This window comes from Scyliorhinus torazame, chromosome 12 (assembly GCF_047496885.1).
Source record: "Scyliorhinus torazame isolate Kashiwa2021f chromosome 12, sScyTor2.1, whole genome shotgun sequence".
Lineage (NCBI taxonomy): Eukaryota > Metazoa > Chordata > Chondrichthyes > Carcharhiniformes > Scyliorhinidae > Scyliorhinus > Scyliorhinus torazame.
In genome coordinates, this window is record NC_092718.1 from 92593474 (window position 1) to 92617983 (window position 24510).

The 24510-nt window shown below is 46.5% G+C and overlaps 1 protein-coding gene across 1 annotated transcript in view; it reads right to left on the reverse strand.

Moving 5' to 3' along the window:
* LOC140386557 (interferon-induced protein 44-like) overlaps positions 1-24510 on the reverse strand; it is a 56147-nt gene that overhangs the window by 20690 nt on the left and 10947 nt on the right. Inside the window, exons 3-6 of the mRNA XM_072468980.1 lie at positions 19777-19893; positions 6385-6501; positions 5223-5327; positions 356-427 (exon numbers count right to left, since the gene is read on the reverse strand). Of these exons, the coding sequence (XP_072325081.1) occupies positions 356-427; positions 5223-5310 (160 nt within the window). The 5' untranslated portion in view covers positions 5311-5327; positions 6385-6501; positions 19777-19893. The remainder of the gene's footprint in view (positions 1-355; positions 428-5222; positions 5328-6384; positions 6502-19776; positions 19894-24510) is intronic.

Consider the following 24510-nt stretch of genomic DNA (forward strand, 5'->3'; position numbering starts at 1 on the left):
GATGTCCTCCTTCTGCACTGTAGGGATTCTAAATGCATAAAACCTATTCAGGACAATATCCAGGCTTGGGCTGGCAAGTAACATTCATGCCACACAAATGTCAGGCAATGACCATCTCCAAGAAGAGAGAATCTAACTGTCTCCCCTTGCCATTCAATGGCATTACCATAAATGACTCCCTCAGCATCCTCATCCTTGGGGTTACCATTGAAAATAAACTCTTACTGTCAACAGTGCAGATAATTGACACTTTATCAAACAATGTGACAACACAAGAGCTTCCTGCAATCGGGCCCAGACTCGGGGAACTATGGCATAGTCCCTCCCCACAACAGCACCTTTTGCTCTCTCTTACGTTTATCCAGATGTTCCGCCTTGTTATTCGAGCTGAACTCTGAATCAGTTGACTCTTCCCCCCAACTTGAATCTGTCAGAAACATGGCAATTAGAAAGCAGTTAGTTGGGAAATGTGGAAACAGTTGGCAGTTGTAGAGAACAAGGCAATTATTCTATCCCTTCAGCAAAGGTATATTGGGAATTCTATCCTGTCTACTTTATCACCACGCCCCATAGCGTTTTCATGATTCCTTCTGAAGTCACAGTATCTGTACTTCAGATATCTGACATGAGGGGAAATGGTGGTCGAGTGGCACTGTTACAGGAATAGTAATCCGGAGGCCCAGGTTAATGTTCCGGGAACAACAGTCCCAATCCTGCCATGACATTACAATTCAATTAATAAATCTGGAATATAAAGCTAGTCTCAGTGTTGGTGACCATGACAACTGTCATTGCAAAAATCTGGCAAACTAAGAAATTTGCCACCTTCCCTAGTCTGGCTTACACACCAGACCCAGAGCATTGTGGTTGACTCTAACTATCCTCTAAATTGGCCTTGTAAGCCACACTGTTCAAACAAAATTAGGGATTGCCACCAAATGCTGGCCTTGACAGCAATGTTAACATTTCATGAATGAATAAAGAAAAAATATAATAGTTGAGGGCCCGTAAGAGTTTCCAGAATCCTCCTTCTTTCTGGCGGGTCACTGACTGGTTGTACAGTTCTGTTTTATCCCCCAACTTTAACCTCCAGCTGTCACATTAAATCTGTTCACACCTCAGGGTGTGAGAAATTTATTCCAACGGTAACCTACACCCGTGGAGCAGGATAGGTGTAACTACGACCTTCCTGTCATTCCTGTTTTATTACACTCCTGTATTATCTTTTATTACACTTCTCTGTGTGTCTTGATATACTACGGAGTGTAATACTACGGAGTGTAATATGTGTTACTCAAACCTTGGTTAATGATGTCTTCTGAATCTCGATGAAGACACAAACTCGTCCAGTAGTAACAAAAGGTTTACTGAGTAACTATAACAATAATTGCATGAGTTCTTTACTTTAACTTTGATACTAGTGATAAGGCTAACAAGATCTAACTACATGTAACTCCACTAACCATCTGAACTAATCTGATGCTCCCCTGGTCACAGTACACCCAAGAGAGAGCGACAGAGACACAATGTGGTTTCTTTTATACCCCTGTTGATCCGGCCCTCTAGTGATCATGTGATGCTACTGATTACACATTAACCACTTATATACATGCACAAAGAGATCACTACATCCTCTCCTTTTTTTTCTTGTGTTACATATTTTCCGTATGTTGTAAAGAAAATTGAACAAACATACTGGATGTAGTTTGCAAATGCATGACATAAAATCAATGAGTTAATCAGTCAGATGTTAATACATTTAGTCTCTTAGGTTTTCTTTTCTCATTGTAGACAAATGATGTTATGAACAAGTTGTGATGATATTGATGATTATACAAAGCCAACTAATATTTGAGTCCAATCTTAATTTTAAAAATTTGTGAGTCCAAACTTTATGAATTTGTTAAGTAAGTTGCTTTCTTCTTTTGAAGTGTTGATGTTGTCATTTCTTTGTGAACTTCGTCAGTGTTCTTGTGTTTAAGTAACCAAGAAGTCATCATGAGGTGTTTCACTGGTCGAATCACTTTGTTGTCTGATTTTGACGTTTTTTTTCTATACTTGTGGTAGCGATTCTGTGTTACATCTTTGTTGTCAGACCTGGACTTTTTCCTGTGCTTGCGGTATTTTCTGTATGTCATCTTTCTTGAAAGCTGGTGTGCTTGCTTGTTCTGGAGCAGATGTGAATTTGTGAGATTCTTTGTCATGCCATGGCATGTTTGTATTCTTGTCATTGCTTTGGAGTCTAATCTTGCATTGTCCTTCATGTGCAGAGTTGTACATGTTACTGTTTCATTGTTGTCGTTTCAGTCTTTGTTGTCGTTCTTGTTGTTGTTTTTGTTGTGCTTGTAGTTTTTGGTGTTGCTGTTGCTGTTCTTGTTTCTGCTGTGCTTCTTGTGGTTTTTATTGTTCGCGTTGCGCTCCATGTGGATAATTTGAGTCAGTGTCCTTTGTGGTATCTGCTGTTTCATTGAGCGTTTCATTGAGCGTTTCTTCTGAAGGATTGTGAGAATGATCTGATGTTGCATCGGTCTTGGTGACATCAGTCATTTGTGGTGGATTTGATTCCTCTTCTTCGCTTCCTTGGTGCTCCTCTTCTGGAGTCATTTCTGGTTCATTTGCTTCACCTGAGATCCCTTTGTGCTCCTCTTCTGGAGTTATTTCTGGTTCACTTGATTCAACTTTGGTTTCTTGGTACTCCTCTTCTGGAGTCAAAATCTTCACTATTTTCTTTTCTTGTGGGTAGTTTAGATTGGATGAGGTTTCAATTGACGTGGTCTCTCTCTGGACTCATGAGTGGCCCTACTCGGTGCTTCTGTACAGATAAGCTGAGATCTGTCGGTCTCGCTGTGATCCTGCACATCCTGTATGTCGATTGTGATCATATTGTCACTGTTTTCACATACAGTGGGTAGACTTACATTGTCTTCTTCTTGATTATGTGAGCTTGGTAGACTTTCTGCTCTGGTTGCTCAGACACTGTGGGTAGACCTTCATGGTCTTGTTCATGCATGGCGTTCGCTATGGAGTCTTTAATTGCTTCCATTTTGGAGTCTGTCAACGAGCTCTCAGTGGAGGCTTATGTCGCTCTCTTTGTGGAGTCTTTCATCGCTCTCTGTGTGGAGTCATGCAGTGTTCTCTCTGTGGAGATGATCTGTGCTCTCTCAACAGAGTAATTCTGTGCTCAGTGTGACGTTGTTTTCTTCTTGTCTATTTGACAGGTTGCTGTCATCCAATGTATCGACGATCTGCCATTGCATCATGGTATTGGATTCATCTACCATGAATAGAGTCGTGTTGAGCTTTGCAACCGTGTTGCTGATGCTGTGATCAGCATATGCGAATAACTCAGCCATGTCTGAGCAGTACTGTGCGTATTGTTTGATAGACAAATCATCTCTTTTTGTTTCGGAGTTGGCATCGTTCTCTTCACTTTGGGTGGTGCAGACGGCTTGTTCCAGGGTGTTGTGAAAGTTATTTTCAACTGCTGGTATAAGTTCAGGCATTGTTCTGCATTTAGAGCTAAGAAAATTGGGTTTTGCAGCTTTAAAATTCTTATTTTCAATTTTCGGGTATTTCCCCTTTAAGTGGGCATGGTCCAGGTCCTCTGACGTCATGTGTAGGAATCGATTGCGCATGCGCTCTTTTCACAATTGCGCATGCGTGGCTACCTGCACATGCGCGCAAGTGTATTTTGTCGTTTTTCTTCTTTTTGAGAAGTGCGCATGTGCGTACTGGCTGGAACGCTCTCTCTCAAGACGACTGCCATTCAAAATGTGCTGTTGCATCGAGTGAGATACTGCCTTCACCTCGTGGTAAGTTTTCGTGCCTTTTTTACGGATTTTGTTTTCTAGATAATGATTCTGTCTTTGTAAAGACTCAAAGTATTGAGTTTGTGTTTGTTCATAAGCAAGGCATTTGTGTATAGCGATTTCTAATGTTAACTACTTTTTTTGTGAAAGTTCTTCCCTTAAATTTTTAGCAGATAGTCCATAAATTAATTGATCCATTATCATAGCGTCTCTGCAATCAGCATAATTACAGCCTTGTGCTATTAACTTGAGGTCTGTAATAAAGTCAGTGATGGGCTCTCCGTTTCTCTGGCATCTATGCCAAAAGTTAGATCTTTCCAGCATTTCACCAGACCAACTTTTACAGTGTTCTTCAAATTTTGCGATAATCACTTTAAATTTAGTTTTGTCTTCACCTTCCAAGAAATTAAAGGAGTTATAGATGCCTATAGCTTCATGTCCTGCTACGCTGAGTAATATTGCTATTTTCCTTTCTTCAGAGACTGTATTTAAATCATTAGCTGCCATATATACTTGGAACCTTTGTATAAATATTTTCCAGTTACTTAAATTACCGTCAGTTTTCAGCTACATTGCTACTTGAACGAGGTCCATCGAATCTTTTAGTCGTCGAGGATCCATCTGCTGCGAAGACTTCCACAGTCGAATATCCGGTTTGAATTTTCTTCTCTCTTTGTCTAACTTAATCTAACTAGTTCTTTTAAAGCCAACACGCCTGGTACCATCTTTTATTACACTCCTGTATTACCTTCTCTTTGTATGTGTTACTCAAACCTTGGTTAATGATGAGGTCTTCTGAATCTCGAAGAAGAAGACTCAAACTCGGCCAGTAGTAACAAAAGGTTTACTGAGTAACTATAACAATTTATAACTTTGATACCAGTGATAAGGTTAACAAGATCTAACTACAGTAACTATATGTGACTCCACTAACCATCTGAACTAATCTGATACTGCCCTGGTCACAGTACACCCAAGAGAGAGCAAGAGAGACCCAATGTGGTTTATTTTCTACCCCTGTTGGCCTCGCCCTCCAGTGATCATGTGATGCTACTGATTACACATTAACCTCTTATGTACATGTACATACAGAGATCACTGCAATTCCCTCTTACTCTACTGCTCCAGAGAATCTGAAACCAGAATGGGAACCAAAACTGTAACAGCTGGAGAAGAGACACAGCAAGAACTCTTTGTTGCTGTCTCCGGTTGAGATGCGAGGCGACCAGTCACTGGCTAAGACTGGGACGGTGGGGGAGGGCCATTACTAGCTCAGGCTAGGATGATAGAAAGAGGGAGGCTTCAGCCCACTGAGACCCATTGCCCCAAGATCCAAAGCACAGGTATAAGAGACTATCAGACAGTGAAAAAATCAACAGGAGTATCCTGCAGCAGGATTCTAGCCTCACTTACCTTCAACCAAATTATTCTCCTTTATCTCTCTCACCCCCATATCACTCAGCTCGTGTGGCTTTATTGTGAACCATATTGAGGGAATCATCGGAAGATCCTCTGGAACTGGAAGAAGCACACATCAATCAGAAACGTGATGGCTGGGTATTGTGCAAATGCTCATTCGTTCCCTGCTACTGCTCATTAACAGTAATGGGGAGGGAGGGACAAACAGGGCAGTATTTCCATCCCTTCAAGGACTGTATATTGGAAATTCTATCCTGTGCATTTTCTCAGCACTCTCTATTCTGGGGAAACACTAGCTCTAGTGTTTTTCCTGATCTCCCTACTCAGTCACTATTTTCCAAATTTCATATATCTGACACTCGATATTAATCAGCCTCAGAGCCCACAAGAGTTATTACAGTTGCCCTTCTCTCCCAGCAACTGACTGGGTTCTGTGCTTCATTGGGGTCTGATGAGATAGACCCAACACCAGGCCACATCGAGTCATGGCAGGACAATAGAGGTCCAGGGCCATGTCATGGCAGGACCAGCAGGCCCAGCTCTGCATTACAGGTGGGACAGTGACAGAACCTGGGCAACACGGTAGCACAAGTGGTTAGCACTGTGGCTTCACAGCGCCAGGGTCCCAGGTTCCATTCCTCGCTGGGTCACTGTCTGTGCGGAGTCTGCACGTTCTCCCCGTGTCTGCGTGGGTTTCCTCCGGGTGCTCCGGTTTCCTCCCACAGTCCAAAGACGTGCAGGTTAGGTGGATTGGCCATGATAAATTGCCCTTAGTGTCCAAAAAGGCTAGGAGGGGTTGTTGGGTTATGGGGATAGGGTGGAAGTGAGGGCTTAAGTGGATCGGTGCAGACTCGATGGGCCGAATGGCCTCCTTCTGCATTGTATGTTCCATGTTCTATGTAGAACCAGGTGAGACCAAGACGGGAGGTCCATGGAACCTGACAGAGGAGCTCCTCAGAACATTGAGCCCTTGCGTTGAGGAATCACTCCCAGAGCCAAAGCAGACAGTCAGGCTGTAGAATTCTAACACTATATCAAACAGGGTCAGAATACAGAAGGGCTTCTTGCAGGTGGGACCTTTCAGAGCCCTGAGGCATGTATCTTAGCCCCATCGCAGAGTCCCACAACAGCTCCTCCAGCTCTCTCTCTTACTTACATTCATCCACATGTTCCACGTTGCCTTCAGAGCTGATATCTGAATCAGTCAACACTTTCCACCAGCTCGAATCACAACTGCCATGTCGTCTCAAGGAACCTGTCAGAAATCCATCTGCTAAAGGACGAAGCATAGGTCAATTGAAATACTTTGTATGGGTAACATGAAAACAGTTGGCTGTTGTACAGAACAAAGTACTTTTCAATCTCTCGAACGACAGTATATTGAGAATTCTATCCTGAGCATTTTATCAGCACTCTATTCTGGGTAAAAACATGTATTGTGCTTTCCTGATTTCCCTCCTGAGAGGGGAAATAATGCAACGATTTGGCTAACGTGTACTTCACTCTCCCGCTCACGAGAAACCAGACGAAGGCTCAAGGCCTTTACTACAGCTATAGCATGGGCTGCTAACATTCCAAGTTGACATGCCAGACTGCCCTGATTCAAGGCATACAGGGAGTTATGCACAAGATTTGAATACAATAAATTGGCATATACCAATCAAAAGAGCACATTGGTGTAGGAATTATCTGTATCCATTCAAAACTAATAATCAGGATTACATAATGTATAACAAGAGTATAATTAACCAATCATAATCTGGGCATGTATGTTTAATTATATCGCCAAGCACATATTTGTCTCTACTTATCTAATAACTGTTAGACATGTGTCTCACCAGTGGTGTACCATACTCCCTTCCCCATTATCCCGTGTGTTAGTGAACACACATGAGCTGCAGCTGCTGTTGCTATCTTTTACTTACTTTTAATATGGCAGTCAATAAGGTTGCCTTTCTTAATCTAATTATGAATATGATATGCTTTCAGAGTCGCCAGGTATCAATTGATACCGCCACAAGGTTCAACCGAATATCGATGAAAGAGCCAAACAACCAGTTAGTTAGTTCAAGGTCAATGGTATTTTATTTACACACAAGTTTAACTTACTCATGCAAGATAAACACTACAAGCTAAATTACTCCTATTACTATCACAACCTGTACTTAACTTTGGGTACCCGGCTTAGTTCAGAAGAATAGTGGCCTTTGTTCGAATCTGGATCTATTGGTTTTGGAGAGATAACAGGGGTACAGCTAGGATCATCTGTCTGGTCGCGAGCATTGAACGAACTTGCTTCTGGTGGTGTTGCTGCAACTGGATGGCCTTGATCGCTGAAAGCCGGATCCAAGAGAGGCCGAACACATGGCAGTGTTCATTTTTATCCCTAGGGGGCTTTGCGCGCTTTTGGGCGGTCCTTAAGCTTGGGTCCAATTAATTGGGTAGTTCTCGATCACTGCCTTCGATCTGAGCCAATAAAGGGGCGGGTGCCTTGATGGCTGGGCGTGTCCTAAGCGGTCATTGACCTCGCTTGTTTGTGCCTTCTTATTGAGGGGAGTGGTGCCAAAATGTCTGGGACTGTATCGGATACCTGAGCACCAGCCTTTGTCTTGCGGAGATGGGCCATCAATATGTAAATTGGCGAAGAGTTTTGATGCTGTCTACATTCTGTTTGTTCACAAATATACATTCAGGCTCCGTTCCTGCCTGAACCTTATGTTGTCCATATTTCCCATTACGCTTTGCAAGTGTCCATGTTACTTCTTGTAAGTGGCCATCTAGATGGCTGCACTGCATAATGATCAATTGTATTTTTGTGGGACTCCAGCCTCCCTAGAATTAATATAGTATTGGTTCTTGAATACTCAGTGTACACAGTCTTGAGCTGAAGCAACTGGTTTTACAACACTGGTTTTCTGTCTTTGAGAATTTAGCAGCGAGCAGCCTGTGTGATTCAGGCTGCTAGCTACTGAAGGATGTGGGGATGAGACCCACACAGACACAGGGAGAAAGTGCAAACTCCATACGGACAGTGACTCGGGGCCAGGATCGAAACCGGCTCCTCGGCGCAGTGAGGCAGCAGCGCTATCAACTGTCCCACCGCGCCAGACCTGACTTAACGATTTTGTGTTGTCACCCAGCTTCCACCTCTACATGCTCCATTAAACCTGCCCTATTTTGTGAAACATTTATCCCAACAGTAACCCATACACTAACAGAGCGCACAATGCTTAAGAGTATGGTCAGTATATTGTTAGGACCGCTGGGCTAGGGCACTGTCAATTCCAGCCCCCCTTGACCTGTATAGCCATCTGGGATGGCCACTTTCAGCATATAAAATGGACACTCGCAAAGCATACAGGGAAAAATGGACAATGCAAACAAGCAGGCACAGAGCCTGAATGTGTATTTAGAAGACAGACTGCAGACAGAACCAAAACTCTTGCCGATTTGCACATTGATGGCCCATTTCCGATAAACAAAAGACTAGTGCTCAGGTAGCCGATACCGTCCCAGACATTCCGGCGCCACTACCTCAGCAAGAAGATACAAACAAAGCAAGGCCAACGGCCACTTAGGACACGCACAGCCATCAAGGCACCCGCCCCTTTATTGGCTCAGATCGATGGCAGTGATCGAGAAGCTGCCCAATTAATTGGGACCAAGTTTAAGGCCCGCCTAAAAGCGCGCGAAGCCCCCCCCGAGTATAAGAAGGAACCCCGCCATGTGTTCGCTCTCTTGGATTCGGCTCTCAACTGGAGAGACCCCTCCACCTGCACCACCAGAAGCAAGTAAGTTCAAGTTCAACGCTCGCTACCAGACGGACGACCTTAGCTGTACTCCTGTTACCTCGTCGAACCCAACAGCGTCAGATCCGAACAACGACCACTGTTCCTCTGACCTAAGCGGGTACCCGAAGTTAAGTATAGGTGTTAGTGATAGATATAGTTTAGCCTATAGTGTTATTGTGCATGAGTAAACCATACTGTGTGTAAATAAAGTACCATTGACTTTGAACTAACTAACTGGTGTATTGGCTCTTTGATCAGTATTCGGTTGAACCTTGTGGCGGTATCAAGAGATACACTGGTTTAGCACACTGGGCTAAATAGCTGGCTTTGAAAGCAGACCAAGGCAGGCCAGCAGCATGGTTCAATTCCCGTACCAGCCTCCCCGAACAGGCGCCGGAATGTGGCGACTAGGTGCTTTTTACAGTAACTTCATTTGAAGCCTACTTGTGACAATAAGCGATTTTCATTTTTTCATACCTGGCGACTGAAAAGCATATTCATAATTAAGATTAAGGCGACCTTATTAACCGCCATATTTATAGCCACTTAAAGATAGAAACACCTGGTGTTGCAATGCAATTGAATTAACCAATAATTCTTAGCAAAATACCCAAATTCTTTAGCCCTTGGTTGACCAATAATTACGATCACCAGGTTTGTAAATTTAAACATAATTAATTTTTATTTATAACAAGAGCTATAATGAAATATGCAGCAAATACAACTGGTTAACTATTATCTAATTCCTAATTCCCACTTTTACTTGGCCCCACCCTCTATACTGTAACCATCTGGGATGGCCACTTCCACAATACAAAATGGATGTTTGTAAAGACTGCAGGGAACTATGGACAATGGTAAGAAAGCAGGCAGGCACAGAGCCTGTATTGTATTGGGACCGCAGCTCCCAGACTAGACTGAAACTGTAGGTCTATTAGCATATTGATGGCCCATCTCCGGGAACAAAGTAAAGACACTCAAGTAACCGATCTGGCTCCAGACCTCGCGGCACCAGTTCCCCAAACCGAAAGCACAAACAAAGCCTGGCCAACGGCCACCAGGGACACGCCCAGCCATCAGGGCATCCACCCCCCTATTGGTCCAGATCAATACGAGTGATCAAGATACGACCCAATTGATTGGGGCCAAGTTCAAGGCCCTCCCAAAAGCGCGCGAAGCCCCTTTCAGGTATAAGAAGAAAGCACAGAGAGAGAATCGATCTCTTGGACTTGGTTCTCACAGCAGAGAGACCCGTCCACCAGCTGCACCAGAAGCAAATAAGTCCAAGGTCAACGCTCGCTACCAGACAGACGACCTTAGCTGTTCTCCTTTACCACTTCGATCCCAGTAGCCTCAGATCCGAACAACGGCCATTGTTCCTCTGACTGAGTGGCCACCCGAAGCTAAGTATAAGCTTTAGCATTAGAGATAGTTTAGTCTGTAGTATTTTGTGCATGAGTAGATATTACTGTGTGTGTAAATAAGTAGTATTGACTTTGAACTACTAACTGGTGTATCGGCTCTTTGATCAGTATTCGGGTTTGAACCTTGTGGCGGTATCGAAAGATACCTGCCGACTCTAAAGCAAATGTAATTAGGATTAAGGAAGGCGACCATATTGACCGCCATACTTAGAACCAAATAAATATAGTAACATTTACTGGCGACTTCGGTGGCACTCGACCTAGAAGTGGCTTAGTCACTCCGAGAGAACCCAAATTTGAATTGGAATCCAATTGGAAACAAGTGTAAGACCAATACTGATCAAACCTCCAAGATTCGGAAGCGTGTTATTTGCATGCGTACCAACAGGGATATAAGGTAAACCTGAGATTTTGTTGCGTAAAACTGCCGGGAGGCTGGAAATTAGCGTAAGCCGTACCCGTGTTTACATCACCACTTTATCACCCCCTGTTCCAAATTCGGTAGAGACCACAGAGATAGAGAGAAATGGCAATGAAGGCAATGGAACGCCTTATGAACCCCCAAGACTTTGAGGTTGAAGCGACCAGTAGAGTACGACAGTGTCCCGTATGGGAAGAGGAAATCAGAAAAGATCTCAAAGGGAAAGGATGGCCCCTTTGGAGTGAATTCTGCGCGAATGAAGAAACCGGTCCCAGAAGTAAAGGTCATACTTGGTGGGAGAACCTGACAGAGATCCATAAGACGAGCTTAGGGAAAGCTCGCAAGCCGATGGCAATCGTGTCCTGCTTGGCACAATTGCGAGGCACAGAGGAAGCCGTTAGGACGCTCCGTAGAGAGATTGAGGAGAGAGACAAGAATAGTGAAGGAGATGTGAGTGGATATGAGAGAGAGAACAAGGAACTGAGAGAGCAGTTAGCGGCGAGGGGCAAGGAGATGGCTGATGCCAAGCGGGCACACCAATCTTGTCTCGCCCATTTGAGCAGCTTTCAGTCCCAATATGACAAAGCCTACCAAGACACGCAACGCGCGGTGTTGGTAAGACAGGAAACCGAACAATTGAGCAGTTGTAGAAACAGTGCAACGACTTAAAAGCAGCCCTACGAGCAATCCACACTTCCACAACGGAACAAAGGCAGAGCTCGGTAGATCACGCAAAGTGCCCGAAGCAAATTGCAGAATTGCAATGTCTGCTTTCTGTTCAGAATGGGTTTCAGAGTACGTTTGGACCCCAGTTAGACCAAGAAAATGGCCCCGATTGGCAGGAGTTAAATGAGACTGCCCACATATGTACATGGGACATGTACACAGGACAGACTCCAGAAACGAAAAGCGCTCCAACCCCCGACTGCACAGACAGATCACACCCCTATGAACCCTGTAACCACACAGCGCAGGGCCACAACAGAAGAAGGAGACCCAGATTTCCAATACACTACCCCGTTAACCATCACTCAATTACGGGACGCGTGTGATAAAATAACACCGTTCCTACCCACATCGGACCCCAAATTCTTTGCCACAGTAAAACAGCATGTACGGCCTGGATGAAAAGGAGCAAGTGAAGCTCACAGTTTTGAGCCTCAACCCTTCAGTTGTGGCAGCTCTTCCCGACCCACAAAATGTAGGAGGAGGCACACTCCAAGAAATGCATACAGCGATCCTAGATGCGATCGGTTATAAAAAAGAAGGCCTAAACAAGTGTAGGCAAAAGAAAACAGAGCACCCCTCAGCGTTTGCTGGACGCTTGTGGATACAGTTTACTGCGGTGTTTGGAGAGTTAGCCCGGGCCCATTTGTCCCTAGATAATATGGCGAAATGGAACCGCATCCTTGTCTCTCATGCAACAGAGGCAGGACAGAGAGCTTGCGCAAATTATGACCCCTCAGACGAGGCACACAACGAGAAATGGATTTTGAAGAGATTGTCCCGCACTTGGGAACAGTCCACCAATGCAAAACAGCGTTTATTAAAGCAGAGGAAGAACAGGCAGACATGCATCCAGTTAGGACGCACCAGAACCCCGCATGGGTAAATGAGGGAAAGAACAGCCCACAGCAACCCAAATCCCAGGAGTGTTATAATTGCGGCCAATTAGGACACAATTCACTGGAATGCAATGCGCCCCAGAAGCAGCAGAGAAACCAGCAGACAGGCACCCTAAATAAGAATAGGGCGAAGCCAATCCACAGTATTAGCTCCCGTGCGGATAGCACAGATATCAACGGCACCGACTGACTGTGTTCGGGCTCCCCAACTTGGGCCTGCGACACCCTTTGGGACAAGTCCGGTAGACCGGTAGTGGCAGGTACAGTCCGGGGACACCCCGTAGAATTTCTTTGGGACACCAGGAGGGTCCCGCACCACGCTCAATTCCTCCACTATGTTTCAGCGACCCACCACCGACACCATTACACTCAGCGGTTTTACAGGCCATTTACAGCAGGGACACATCACAGCCCCTGTAGCAATCCAGATAGGGAATATTAAAACAAAACACCCCATAGTTCTGGTCAATCTACCCCAGACAGCTGAACACATTTTAGGCATTGATTTAATGAGCTCTCACAACCTCTCATTTGATCCAGTGAATAAATGTGTGTGGAGAATGGCAAAGGCAGCACGAGCCCCTGCCACGCTCACAGTTGGAAAGTATAAAAATCGGATCAGCGCAGTAGAAGACTTCTGGTTCGACTCTCGAGCCATGAGTCAGAATGAACAAGTTAGGGAAGTCTTACAAAAACACACAGCAGCATTTGCTCAGCACAATCACGACTGTGGCAAGATCGCTGGCTTGGTGAATATTACAGGTCCCGACCCCAGACCCCTAAAGCAGTACGGTTTTCCCCAAGAAGCAGAGGGAGAAATCTCAAAAGTAATACAGAGTTTGCTTGATCAAGGCGTACTCCGATCAGTAGCCTCCATGAATAATGCACGAATTTGGCACGTCAGGAAACTCGCTGGATCATGGCGAGTGACCATTGATTACCGGGACCTGAACAAAGTAACCCCAGTAGCAGCCCCCACCGTAACCACGAGTCCCGAGACCATGCTGAAACAGGGACTACAGTCAAAAAAAAATTTGGTTTTGGACATTAGCAACGGCTTTTGGTCCATTCCATTGGATAAAGCGTGCCAATACAAATTTGCATTCACATTCCAGGGACAGCAATATACGTGGACATGCCTTCCACAAGGCTTCCACAACTTGCGCTCCATTTTCCACCGACAGCTGGCAAATGGATGAGCAAAATTTTCCAGACCCGATTGTTTGGTCCAATATGTAGATAGGGGCTGGTTTAGCACACTGGGCTAAATCACTGGCTTTTAAAGCAGACCAAGGCAGGCCAACAGCATGGTTCAATTCCCGTAGCAACCTCCCCGAACAAGCACCGGAATGTGGCGACTAGGGGCTTTTCACAGTAACTTCATTGAAGCCTACTCGCGACAATAAACGATTTTCATTTTCAGATGATCTGCGACTACAGATGGACACAAAGGCAGATCACATTTCGCTTCTCGCTGAGTTATTAGGACTCCTACAACAAATTAGCTGTAAAGTGAACCCAAAGAAGGCCCAGATTTTACAGGAAAAAGTGATTTACTTAGGAATAGTAATCACACATGGCAAACACGAGATCAAGCAGAAAAGAATCGACTCGATTGTCAAATTACCCCTGCCCCATAATGTCACAGCACTCCGATCATTTCTAGGACTGGTTGGCTACTGCCGAAACCATATCGACGGTTTTGCCACAAAGGCAGCCCCCCTATCCAAACTTCTCCAGAAGCAAGCCCCATGGGAATGGCTTCCACAGCACACGGATGCCGTGGATGCTTTAAAAAGAGCCATCAGCACAGCCCCCACACTACAGGTCCCAGATTCACTTTCCTCGTACGCAATTGAGGATGGAACTACCGACCAAACCCTTTCGGCTGTGCTCCTCCAAGAACGACATGATCGATTAGGCCCCGTGGCATACGCCTCGCGCATATTAGATCCAGTCGAGCAAGGATTTTCTGCCTGCGAAAAGCACCTGCTCGCAGTTTTTTGGGCAGTACAATACTTCGCCTACATTATAGGATTCAACCCCATCACCATTCTAACTGAACACACCCCAACACAACTCCTACTTGATGGTAGACTTAAGGATGGCACAGTCAGCCAGATCCACGCAGCCCGTTGGACGCTTCTTTTACAGGGACGGGACATAACAGTTAAGAGGACAAAAACACACACTTTCCTCGCTGACAATTTACAATATGCAGGCACCCCACATGTGTGAAATAATATCCACTAAGCATAATACAGGACCCTTTGCACCAAAGTCAGCTCCCCCGAAACCAGGTACTACACCCCAGAGACCCCAGCCCACAGACGCATGCGCACCCCTTAGAATCTATGTGGATGGCTGCTCCACAGTTTTAAACGGGAAAAGAATTACCGGTTGCGGTATTTATGTAGAGGACATGCAGGGACGCACGCTAGAAGAGATTTCGTTAAAATTGCCAAGACATTTAGGCTTGCAGGCAGCAGAACTGGCGGCCGTAGCTTATATTGTTGATCATCCAGACTTGTTTCCGACCCCAGCCGACATATATTCTGACAGTCTATATGTCTGCAACAGTTTAACCGAATTTTAGCCCTGTGGGAAACTAGAGGATTCGTTTCCGCAGACGGAAAACCCTTACCCTCAGCCCCATTGCTCCAGCATATTCTGAGAACAGCCAAAGATAGGAAATATGGAATCACCAAAGTTCGCAGCCATCATCGTTCTTCCCCCCCCCCCCGGTAACGTTAAGGCAGATGCCCTAGCAAAAGCAAGTTCCAGACACGGTCACTTTTGGAACCCCCCCGAAGCACCCCAGTACACGCGGTTCAGGTCTCGCATACCAACATTCATGATTTGGCAAAGGCTCAAAAGGAAGATGAGAAGCTCAGGGAAGTTTTAAAAGGCAACTTCCCAGCCCCTTATGATAAGTTTAAAAATGCGTTAACCACACATGACGGTGTGATTTTAAAAGACGGCATTTATGTAGTCCCCAGCCAGGACAGGAATCAAATTATTTGTCAATTCCATGATAATCATGGACATCAAGGCATAGAAGCCACCCTAGCCCACCTCAGACCTCTCTGCTGGTGCCTGATTTAAAAGCCAATGTTATACATTACATCGCAAATTGCTTAATCTGTGCCCAGAACAATCCAGACAGATATGTAAGAAAAGCTCAGCTTAGTCACACCCGCCCCGTTAATGGCCCCTGGACGAACTTGCAAATCGACTACATAGGATCCCAAACCCCTGCAGAAATGGTTTTAAGTATGTGTTGGTGGTCATCGACACCTTCACAAAATGGGGGGGAAGCCTTTCCATCCAGAACAAACACTGCCAAAACGACAGCTAAAATCCTCACTCAGCACATCTTTACAAGATGGGATTCCCACGCAGTATAGAGTCCGATCAAGGCTCCCATTTTACAGGACGAGTAATGAGAAACATCCTCACAATTTTCGGCATAAAACAAAAGTTCCATATTGCACACCACCCCTAATCAAGCGGCATAGTAGAAAGAATGAACAGAACTTTAAAAGCGACCCTCAGGAAAATGGTGCAATAATACAACACCTGGGACACAGTTCTCCCATTTGCATTAATGTTCATTCGAAACACAGTATCCACGTCCACAGGATACACCCTCATGACTGGACGTCCCATGAAAGGCACAGAATATTCATTAGGACTGGATTTGGCCAGCCCCGCAGTCACCGCCCTCACGCATGAGAAAGCAGTGCAACAGATTTTAGAGAATGTGAAGGCAGCCCAGCTTGCAGCAGCCGTTAGACTAGGGCCACGCAAGAAGCAAAGCAAAGTTTGCTTCGATAAGACAGTACACGCCACAGTTTGTAGTAGGGCAGCAAGTTATGCTATCCCTATACAGCCCCAGTTCATTCCTTTCCCCCAAATTCGCCGGACGGTACTCCATCTCAGATAAAGTCAGCCCCTCTGTACAAAATCACCTATCCCAATGGCAAGTCTGTGTGGTTTCACATAAACCAGCTTAAGGCTTATGGCTCGGAGAACAACCATTCACACCACATCTCGCTTGCAGCAGCAGATGAGCACACCCCGCCCATGAACGACGTATTCCTACCCTCCCCCAACCTGTCCAGCCCGTCTTCAGACACGACTTCGACTCCACCCCCAGAGGCACAACCCCACCTCCCTTCCTTCAACCAGCAGCAACAGCGATAGCGATAGTGACAGCCCCAGCACACCACGCTACAATTTCACCCCTGCACCAGGCCCCACTCCCAGCACCTCCGAACATGATTCCAGCGACCCCTTCGAGATAACGTATATTAAAGCCCCTGATCCAGACCCACCGCCCGACGATTATGGATTAAACCCTTGCAGCTCCAACCTCGACACAAGATTCTGGCACCAAGACAATTCATTCAGGCTCATCCGGAATGATGAGATGGACCCCAATTCGCCCCAAGCAGCTTTAGCAAACCTACTCCAGTCAAGAGTATGGCAGCCGGGAGAAGGTGATGACCTAGAGTCTGACTCCCACCAAATGAATCCCTTTGCGACTCTGTTCACTTTAGAACAATGAGGTGTCTAGATGATGGTAAAAAAGGAACCGATGGAGATTTATGGTGTCCTTTCTGATGGAACCTACACCATGTTTGTTATGTATGTTTGTTTGTTATTGTGAATGTTAAATGTTGTTTGTTAATTTAAAGTTTACCATGGCCCCACGCCATCACTCTTTTAATGCCCGCTGGCAGTTAATGTAACAAGTTTGTCCACAGACAACCGTTCATAATTACTCTTCTGCTTTGAAGGTAGAAGTTAGCAACAAATGCAACCCCCACGACGACCACAGATTCTTACCGTTCTTGCCGGTCGCTCAGGCAGTGGAGAAACGGCACTGGTCCCCGCCCTGCCTGAGGACCCCCCTCTGGTCAGCTACGCTCTGGTAGAGCACATACGGCACTGGTCACCATCCTACCCAGGAATTCCACCCATTCTTACCCGCCGCAGCCCATACGCACCCCATTTTGGCACTTTTAGTTCAAAACTCTTCTGTTTGTTTATGGCAACCCTTTGTGTGTGTTTGTTTTGTTCTAATAAAGAAATGTAAAGCTCTGTGCTTGACTGCCAATCCAGAGAGACCTGCGTTGCTGCTATTGTACAGTTTAGAATGTTGTAAATTCTTCTGATTGATTAAGGATAGTTTGGTTAAGGACAGTTAGAGGTTCCAGTTTTTTATTTTGTAATGCATGCCTGAATGTCATAGCGCCCCGTAGAATTTTATCATGATGTATGTACATAAAATAATTTAGATAAAAGTTTCAATTCATAGGACAGAGTAGTGTAGAGCCTGTCATTGCTTATGGGCACCCGACTTCGGAGGAGAACGAAGAAGATGCAGTAATTTGATCCTTCACGCTTCGCGTTGAGGATCACAAGGAGGAAGTGTAGCCATCTGGGATGGCCACTTCCAGAATACAAAATGGATGTTTGTAAAGACTGCAGGGAACTATGGACAATGTTAAGAAAGCAGGCAGGCACAGAGCCTGTACGTGTATTGGGACCACAGCTCCCAGACGAGACTGAAACTGTAGGTCTATTAGTATATTGATGGCCCATCTCCGGGAACAAAGGAAAGACACTCAAGTAACCGATCTAGCTCCAGACCTCGCGGCGCCAGTTCCCCAAACCGAAAGCGCAAACAAAGCCAGGCCAACGGCCACCTAGGACACGCCCAGCCATCAGGGCACCTGCCCCTCTATTGGTCAAGATCAATACGAGTGATCAAGATACGGCCCAATTGATTGGGGCCAAGTTCAAGGCCCGCCCAAAAGCGCGCAAAGCCCCTTTCAGGTAAAAGAAGAAGGCCCCGAGAGAGAATCGCTCTCTTGGACTTGGCTCTCAAAGCGGAGAGACCCGTCCACCAGCTGTACCAGAAGCAAGTAAATCCAAGGTCAACGCTCGCTACCAGACGGATGACCTTAGCTGTTCTCCTTTACCACTTCGACCCCAGCAGCCTCAGATCCGAATAACGACCATTGTTCCTCTGACTGAGTGGGCACCCGAAGCCAAGTATAGGCTTTAGCATTAGAGATAATTTAGTATGTAGTTTTTTGTGCATGAGTAGATATTACTGTGTGTGTAAATAAATAGTATTGACTTTGAACTACTACCTGGTGTATCGGCTCTTTGATCAGTATTCGGGTTTGAACCTTGTGGCGGTATCAAAAGATACCTGCCGACTCTAAAGCAAACTTAATTAGGATTAAGGAAGGCGACCATATTGACCGCCATACTTAGAACCAAATAAATATAGCAACAATACACACAGACACAGACAAACAAACACAGAAGGGAAGAGAGGGACGAAATAATAAATAAAAGATAAAGAGTCTTTGTTTCAGATGGTTGTGTTTACGCACACCTTCCTTCAAACCAGGCTCTCAAGTGGAGGTCTCTCTTTTCCAGTCTTTGATGATTTTCACTAGCTTTTCTGGAGAAAACATGAAGAGAAAAAGCAGGTCCCTGTCCCTCAGCATCCAGGTCTCCAACTCTGCTTTCCGTAGGTCTCTGGAAATCATTCTACTTAGGCAGGATCTAATCACCACCTGCATTCGGGCAGAATACAGTCTTTTGGCCAATTTATTGGCCACCAGCCAACCAATTGAATAGTATCTCACCCTGTCTCTAGGGTGCCACAGAGTCTGAGTTCTGCTGCTCAAAAGCTAGCACCCATATACTATGTCGCAACTTTTTGAATTCCTCATTCTTTATGCGGCTTGAGTTAAAGATACATGTCCATTAAGCATCCATGGATCACAATTATAATAGCAAAAAAATAAAAAAAGAGGAAATAAGGGAATCATCAGGCAGGACCCTTACAATATTGACATTTCTTGCTGATCCTGTTTCTCATTCTCTCTGGTGTTGGAACACCTGAAGCCATGATGGTAACTGCTCATGTCTTTCCAATGAAACTGCAACAACTACTGTTGGTAGTTGAGATGTGACACAGCAGGAGTTGTGGTGGATTATCATTTGGTCCCGCAGCACAGTGAGGCCCGCCACTGTGTCAGAACAGTGAGGGAAGTCAATGAAACCTGACAGAGAAATCCTTCAGCACACTGAGCCCTTGCATCAAGGAGTTGTTCCCAGATTCAAAGCTGACAGCCAAGCCGTAGATATTCAACGCTATATCAAAAAGGGTCAGAATCTACAGGAGGTTCCTGCAGGTGAGAGCCAGCTGTCTTAGCCCCACCCCAGAGTCACATTACAGCTGCTCTTGCTCTTACTTACATTCATTCACATTTTCTACGTTGCCTTCTGAGCTGTCATCTGAATCGGTCAACACTTTCCACCAGCTCGAATCACAACTACCATGTCGTATCAAGGGATCTGTCAGAAACTCATCTGCTAGTGGAAGAAACACATGTCAATTAAATACCTTTGTTTGGGTAATGTGGAAATACTTGGCAGTTGTAAGGAACAAGGCAGGTGGTCTATATCTCCAATGACAATATATTAGGAATTCTATGCTGTGAATTTGACCACTTTCTATTATGAGGAAAGACTTGCTCTCTTATACTTTTCTTGACTTCCCTCCTAAGTTACTGTTCCCTATGTTTCAGATATTTGACGGTGGTATTCAGTGATTATCAGCTTGAAAGCTCGCAGGAGTTTCCAGAGCCCTTCTTTTCTTCCAGACTGGATGTATAGTTCTGTGTCGTCCCCAACATTAACTCCAGCTGTTACATTAAACTGATCTCCACTGTCGTGTTTGGAAACAATAACCCCAACTGTAACCCACCACCCTGACAAGAGGTACAGTGTGGGCGAGGGTAGTCATTATCTTGATTCTCAGTCACACTTTACCGCTTCAGAACACAAACCAGTACGGATTACTTGCCCCTCCCAAAGAAACTACAACAACTGTTGTTGACTGCTCGATATGGGGTGACCAATCACTGGGTCACACCAGGACTGGGGGACAGGGATGGAGGCTTGTCGGGCCAGGACAGGAGACTCGATAAAACTTTACATCGAGACAGGACACTCATGGAATTTAAGAAAGTTGGAGTTTCTTAGCCCACTGGGCCCCTGCACTTAGGGGTTTCCCCAGGTCAAAAGCACACAGCAAGCCCATGTTTCTCTCAGACCACAAGAAACAACATCCTAACCCACAAGGGTCATCTGCATTGAGGTCCCAGCCCCATTCGAGAGTCCATACTCTCAGGGCCCAGATGATAGCTTTCCTTTCTCTCACTTACAATGATCGAGAGAGTTTGCATCCCTCTTGGAGCTCATGTCCGCTTCATTCGCCGATTGTGGTTGACATGGTAACTCAGAACAATTGTCTGTCTCCAGACTATCCATCAGAAACTCTCCCGCTATTGAAAGAAACACACAGAAACATGTTGGCTGGGCTTTGGAAGGGGTGCAGCACATCCTATCCCTCCAGCAGTATATTGGAAACTTTATCCTGTCCATTTTATTAGCACTCTCTATTCTGGGTAAACACTTGTATTGTCGTTTCCTGATTTCCCTCCAAAGTCACCGTCATCTGTATTTCAGGTGTCTGACATTGGATATCAATCCGCTTGAGAGCAGGTGGGGATTTCCAGAGCCCACTTTCCCTGCGGGAGTGGGTGTACCGTTTCTGTATTGTCTGCAACATTTATATGTGCCTCCACTATAGTGTGTAGAAATATTTACTGCAACTGTAACCCACACCCTGAGAAGAGGCACATTGTGGATCAGGACAGTCTTTATTTCATAGAATTTACAGTGCAGAAGGAGGCCATTCGGCCCATCGAGTCTGCACCGGCTCTTGGAAAGAGCACCCTACCCAAGCCCACACCTCCACCCTATCCCCATAACCCAGTAACCCCACCCAACACTAAGGGCAATTTTGGACACTAAGGACAATTTAACACGGCCAATCCACCTAACCTGCACATCTTTGGACTGTGGGAGGAAACCGGAGCACCCAGAGGAAACCCACGCACACACGGGGAGGACGTGCAGACTCCACACAGACAGTGACCCAAGCCGGGAATCAAACCTGGGACCCTGGAGCTGTGAAGCAATTGTGCTATCCACTATGCTACCGTGCTGCCCCCTATCCTTTTCCTGATTCTCACTCACACTTTACCATTTCAGAGCTGCTGAAGCCAGGGTGGGAATCACTCGGTTCTTTCCAAAGAAACTGCAACTGCCACATTGGCAACTCCAGAGGAGACACAGCAAGAGCTGGGGAACTCATCCCAGTCCAATGCCTACACCAGAACCATTGATATCCAATACTGGATTTAAAAACAAGCACCGAGTCCAAAAGGAATTTCCTGCATCGGAGCCGAATCCAACCCGGACCTGCCTGAAGGAGTGGAAGGTGTGAGTGCCACGAGTATGTCTCGAAGATGCTGGCGGGGCTGGTGCCGGAAAGGGTGCTAGATAAGGTGCCGGAAGTGGACCAAGCGCATAGGTCCCCGAGGCAGAAGCCTAGAGCTGGGGTGCCGCCGCAGGCGGTGATCGTGAGACTCCACAAATTTGTGGAGAAAGAGAAGATTTTGCGATGGGCCAGGTAGAAGCGTATCTGCAACTGTGAGGGGAATAAGGTCCGAATTTATCAGGACATCGGAGCCGAGTTGGCAAAATGGCAGGCAGGCTTCAACAAGGCCAAGGCAGTGCTGTACCGGCGGCAGATCAGGTTTGGAGTGCTCTACCCGGCAAAATTATCGGAGGCCGGGAGTATTATTTTGAGACTCCAGAAGCGGCCGAAGACTTCATAAGGCGCATAAACCGGGGGAGAATTGAGCAGACATTGCTTGGGGACCAGGTGCTGGCACTTCGTAATGGTTGGGAGCATGTTTGAAGTAGGGGTAGGGATTGGGGGATTTTAGTCTTTTTTTGGGGGGGTTGCTGTTTACTGTTGGGATTGTAAGCGGTTGTAGGAAAGGAAAGTTTATGTGGGGATGGATGTTCCCACGCCCCCCTCTCCTGTTTTATGGGTCTGTTTGTGTTTATCATTTGTTTGTTTGCTTTTTGAGAAGGCTGCCTGGAGTTCAGGAGAAGTCTTTGTTTGGGTGGGCAAGGGTCACCAGGAAGCCTTCCTCCTTGAGCTGTGGGGTTGTGGGGGGGGGTCATTGGGAGGTGCCTTTGGGCAGGGGCTGCCGCACTAGCAGGTGATGCTGGTGAATGGAAATGAGGTAGTGGGGGAGAAGACCGAAAGGGGGGAGGGGAGGGGGGGGGGGGGGGGGGGAAAGATGGTCAGGGGTGGAGAAGGGGGCCATCTGGAATGGGCTAGGTATAGGGTGGAATTAAGAGGGCAGGAATTAAGTGGGGAAGGTGACAGATAATAGAGGGGATTGGAGGTGTAAGCTTCCGGTAATGTGGAATGTCCGGGAACTGAATGGGCCGGTTAAAAGGTCGCGGGTGCTTGCGCACCTCAGGAGCTTGAAAGCGGGGGTTGTCTTTCTGCAGGAGACACACCTCCGTGTGAAGGACCAGGTAAGGCTAAGGAAGGGGTGGGGCGGGCAGGTTTTCTACTCGGGGTTTGATTCGAAATCGAGGGGAGTGGCAATTTTAATGGAGTAAAAAAACGGGATTTGTGAGTGTGAAGGAGGTGAGGGATCCAGGTGGGAGATATGTGATTGTGAGTGGGGTATTGGAAGGGGCACCGATAGTGTTGGTAAATGTGTATCCCCAAAATTGGGATGATGTGGGTTTTATGAGGGAGTTGCTGGCAGCCATCCCGGATTTGGCCATGCCCCAGCTGACCTTGGGAGGAGATTTTAACTGTGTCCTAGAGCCGAGGGTAGATAGGTCGAGGCCCAGGTCGATGGGTAGAGTACAAATGGCAAGGGATCTGGGAGGGTTTATGGAGAGGATGGGTATGGTGGACCCATGGTGCTTTCAGAACCCAGCGGGAGGGAGTATTCCTCCTTTTCACACGTTTATAAGATGTATTCAAGGATTGAGTACGTTGTAGTGAGTCGGGTGATTTTGGTTAGGGTGGAGGGGGGCAGAGTATGCGGGGCTAGTTATCTCGGACCATGCACCCCACTAGCTGGAGATTCGGTTTAGATCGGGATCAGAGCAGAGGCCGGGGTGGGGGTTTGACTCGGGGTTGTTGGTGGATGGAGGTTTTGTGATAAGGTGCGGCATCGATTAAGGATTATGTGGAGTTGAATTAGAGTGGGGAGGTGTCAGAAGCACTGAAGGCAACGGTCCGGGGGAAATTATTTTGTTTAAGGCTTGTGCGGATAGGGAAAAACATGACCGTCTAGTGAGTGAGATAGTGGAGGTGGACAGGGTATATTCGAAGAGTGCCCACTGCGGAGGGATTGGCGAGCAGGAAAACGTTGCAGGGGCAGTTTGACAGGCTGACAACGGGGAGCGCAGTAGGGCAACTGGGTAAGGCAAGAGGGGTGCAATACGAGTATGGGGAAAAGGCGAGCCGCATGCTGGCGCACCAGCTGTGAAGGCAGGCCGCGTCGGAAATATTGAAGATACGGATTGGGGCTGGGGATGTGGTGTCGGAGCCAGGGAAGATAAACGAGGCGTTTTGGGAGTATTACCAGGGACTGTATGAGGCGGACCCGGGGGAGAGGAGGGGGACATGGGACAGTTTCTGGACGAGCTGGAATTTCCCCAGGTGCAGGAAGCAAAGAGGCAGGTGTTGGAGGAGCCCCTGGGACTGAGGGAGGCGCTGGATAGTATCAGGGGTGTGAAGTCATGGAGCCACATGGGCCGGATGGGTGCCCGGCGTAATTTTATAAGGAATTTGCGACGGACCTATCACCATATTTGTTGGGGGCGTTTCATGAAGCACTGGTGATGGGGGAGTTGCTGGAGACGATGATGCAGGCAGTAATCACACTAATCCCCAAAAAGGGGAAGGACCCGGTGGAATGTGGATCGTATAGGCCCGTATCACTATTGAACACGGATGTGAAAGCATTGACTTCGTTGTTGGCGGGGAGGATGGAGGATTGTGTCCCGGGGGTGGTTACAGAAGATCAAACAGGCTTC